The sequence below is a fragment of the Tachysurus fulvidraco genome, chromosome 22, assembly GCF_022655615.1.
Source record: "Tachysurus fulvidraco isolate hzauxx_2018 chromosome 22, HZAU_PFXX_2.0, whole genome shotgun sequence".
NCBI classification, from domain to species: domain Eukaryota; kingdom Metazoa; phylum Chordata; class Actinopteri; order Siluriformes; family Bagridae; genus Tachysurus; species Tachysurus fulvidraco.
The window spans coordinates 16555265-16557606 of NC_062539.1; the positions used below are offsets into that span (position 1 = coordinate 16555265).

At 43.2% G+C, this 2342-nt stretch overlaps 1 protein-coding gene across 1 annotated transcript in view; it reads right to left on the reverse strand.

The window, feature by feature from the left end:
- Positions 1 to 201: 201 nt before the first annotated feature.
- LOC113646825 (teashirt homolog 1-like) overlaps positions 202 to 2342 on the reverse strand; it is a 9614-nt gene continuing 7473 nt past the window's right edge. The window contains exon 2 of the mRNA XM_027153283.2: positions 202 to 2342. This exon is cut by the window's right edge and continues 1712 nt beyond it. Within this exon, the coding sequence (XP_027009084.2) occupies positions 1056 to 2342 (1287 nt within the window). The 3' untranslated portion in view covers positions 202 to 1055.

The following is a 2342-nucleotide window of genomic DNA, read 5'->3' on the forward strand; positions in this document are numbered from 1 at the left end:
ACTAGAATAAAACTATGAAGCCAAACGCGTAAAAAATCAATAGGCGGCCGTCCGTCCGTGCGTGCGCAAAGGTACAGAGATCGGATACAATCTCATCTCATAAATGCCTAAGCCTGTCTAAAAAACCAAGTTCATTGAAATCCCACACACACACACACACACACACACACACACACACACACACACACACACACACACAAATCGTTCTTATTATATTTATTTTCATTTCATTTTCTTTTCTTTTTTTTCTTTTCTGGGAAAAAAGTGTGTGAAGCTACAAATCTTTCACTAAAATTTAAGACACAAACGAGCAAGATCGACGAATAAAACGTATCTGTAGAATTTGTAAGGATTTGTATCCAATCCCCCCCCCCCAAAAAAATGCCCCAGATTGAACATAAAAAAATTGTTTTAATTAATTAATTAATTAATTTTCTTTTTCTAATTATCAAATTTCACCTTCATAAAGTCATCCGTCACACATGCATCGGTCCGACAAATGAGATATAAATACATTTAACTTCGGTTAAAAATCAAGACTTTAAGACATATAAAAATGAGATTCAGCAGTTTTTAGAACTGAAAGTAAATTTCATTTCAGTTATTGATGGCTTAGTGCAGGAGGGACGTGATGCTGGTGGGTCATCTGACTGGGACGGAGAGCAGAAATGTCTTCGTATATTTTTATTTAGGTATTTCCAGACACTTGGAAATGACCTGGATGATGGAGAAAATGTGCAACAGCTTCCAACTTCCAAAACATTAACCCTGCGTTCGTACTAGCAAGTAAAAAAAAGACGCTGGTGTTTCTCCCAGTTTCGCTTGTGGGTGTGGCCTTAGAGTAGTCAAAGGATATGGATCGTTTTGATTGGTGCGGTGAATTTTGTCGAGGCGCTAATTTGCGAAACAATCGAGAAAATATTCATAAATCGAGTTGTGCCGAGTCTTGCAGTCATGTCATCTATTGCTATGTCACTCGCCAGTGAGAACGTGGACTAAAAACACCAGATGATCATCTGACGACTCTTCGAGTCGAGACGCCATCTTTCCTCCGTTCACCTCGGACACATCTCGGACATTTCCTTGAGGCTAAAACCGAGGTGAGACTCCAGATGGTTAATGTAAGCGGAAGGAGTCTGGAATTTTGAATCGCACTCTCCGCAAAGAAACGAAGGATTTCTGGAGTCCAGGTTCTTCAGAAACTTGGTCCCTCCTGTTCTCCGCAGCTGGTACTTCACGTTCGCAAGCCAGTGTGACACCGTGGTCATTAAGAGACCTGTGAACTTGCAGATTTTTACACGTTCGTGAGGACAGAGGTCTGTTACGATGTAGCAACCTTCTGGGGTCTGTTTCAGGCTTGACGCAAACTCAGCCTGAAGAATGAGAAGGTGCTGAGGGTTCCAGCTGGACTGACGACCTTTTTGCTTTTGCGCGGAAGAAAGGTTTTCCGTCGGATCCTCGGATGAACTCCTATCGGTGTCAGATTTCCCTAAAAGGTACGGCGGAATGGAAGACTTGGGGGTGAGCTGGCTAGTGAGGCTCTTTACCATGTCTGAGATGTCCATCAGGGCATTTTCCCGTAGGTTTAGAGACTCAGACAGCGATAAGACTGGGTGATGAGCCTTACTTCCATTAGCTTTGTTGTTTATTACCTTGAGGCTGCTGGTGTTGATAGTGCTTTCTTTATGGATGATGTCATTAGTGCTTTTGCATTTTCTCAGATCTATAGGCTGGTCATTGTCTTTGTATAAATCTGTGTCAATCATCTCATTTTGCTCATCAGATGACCAACGGTGGGCAGTTCTGTCCACCCTGTTGCTGATCTTGTATAACACCGGAAGAGGACCAGACGAGGACCTGACCACCTTCGATGCTTCGGGAAGGTGCGAGTTTACAACTAACTGGAGTGAATTTAGAGGGCTTATAAAAGACTTCTCAGATGATTGATCATTAGCAATCCCTAAACAGTGGCCATTACCGACGGGTGATTTGTCTAACTCAAGGCTATGGTTCGTATTATGGCTTTCTACTAACATCTCCATAGGTTCCACTTTACACATACCTACATTTGCCTTTGGATCAACACTAACTTTGTTGTCTGTCATTAATGGCGATATTGACGTAGCTGCATCTGCAATCCCTGTCCTTTCTTCCCTCTCTATCTTTACCGAGGTCCTTCCCGAGACCTTCTCCATCAGCCCTTCCATGGTCGATACGCTGTTCCTGAGGCTCAAGGGCGATGACTGTGTGTGGGGAGTGTAAACAAGTGATCCAGAGTCAGGATTGAGTGAAAGAAGGTTGCTGTTGATGACCGCATGGACACTTTGAACCACCGGAGGTAC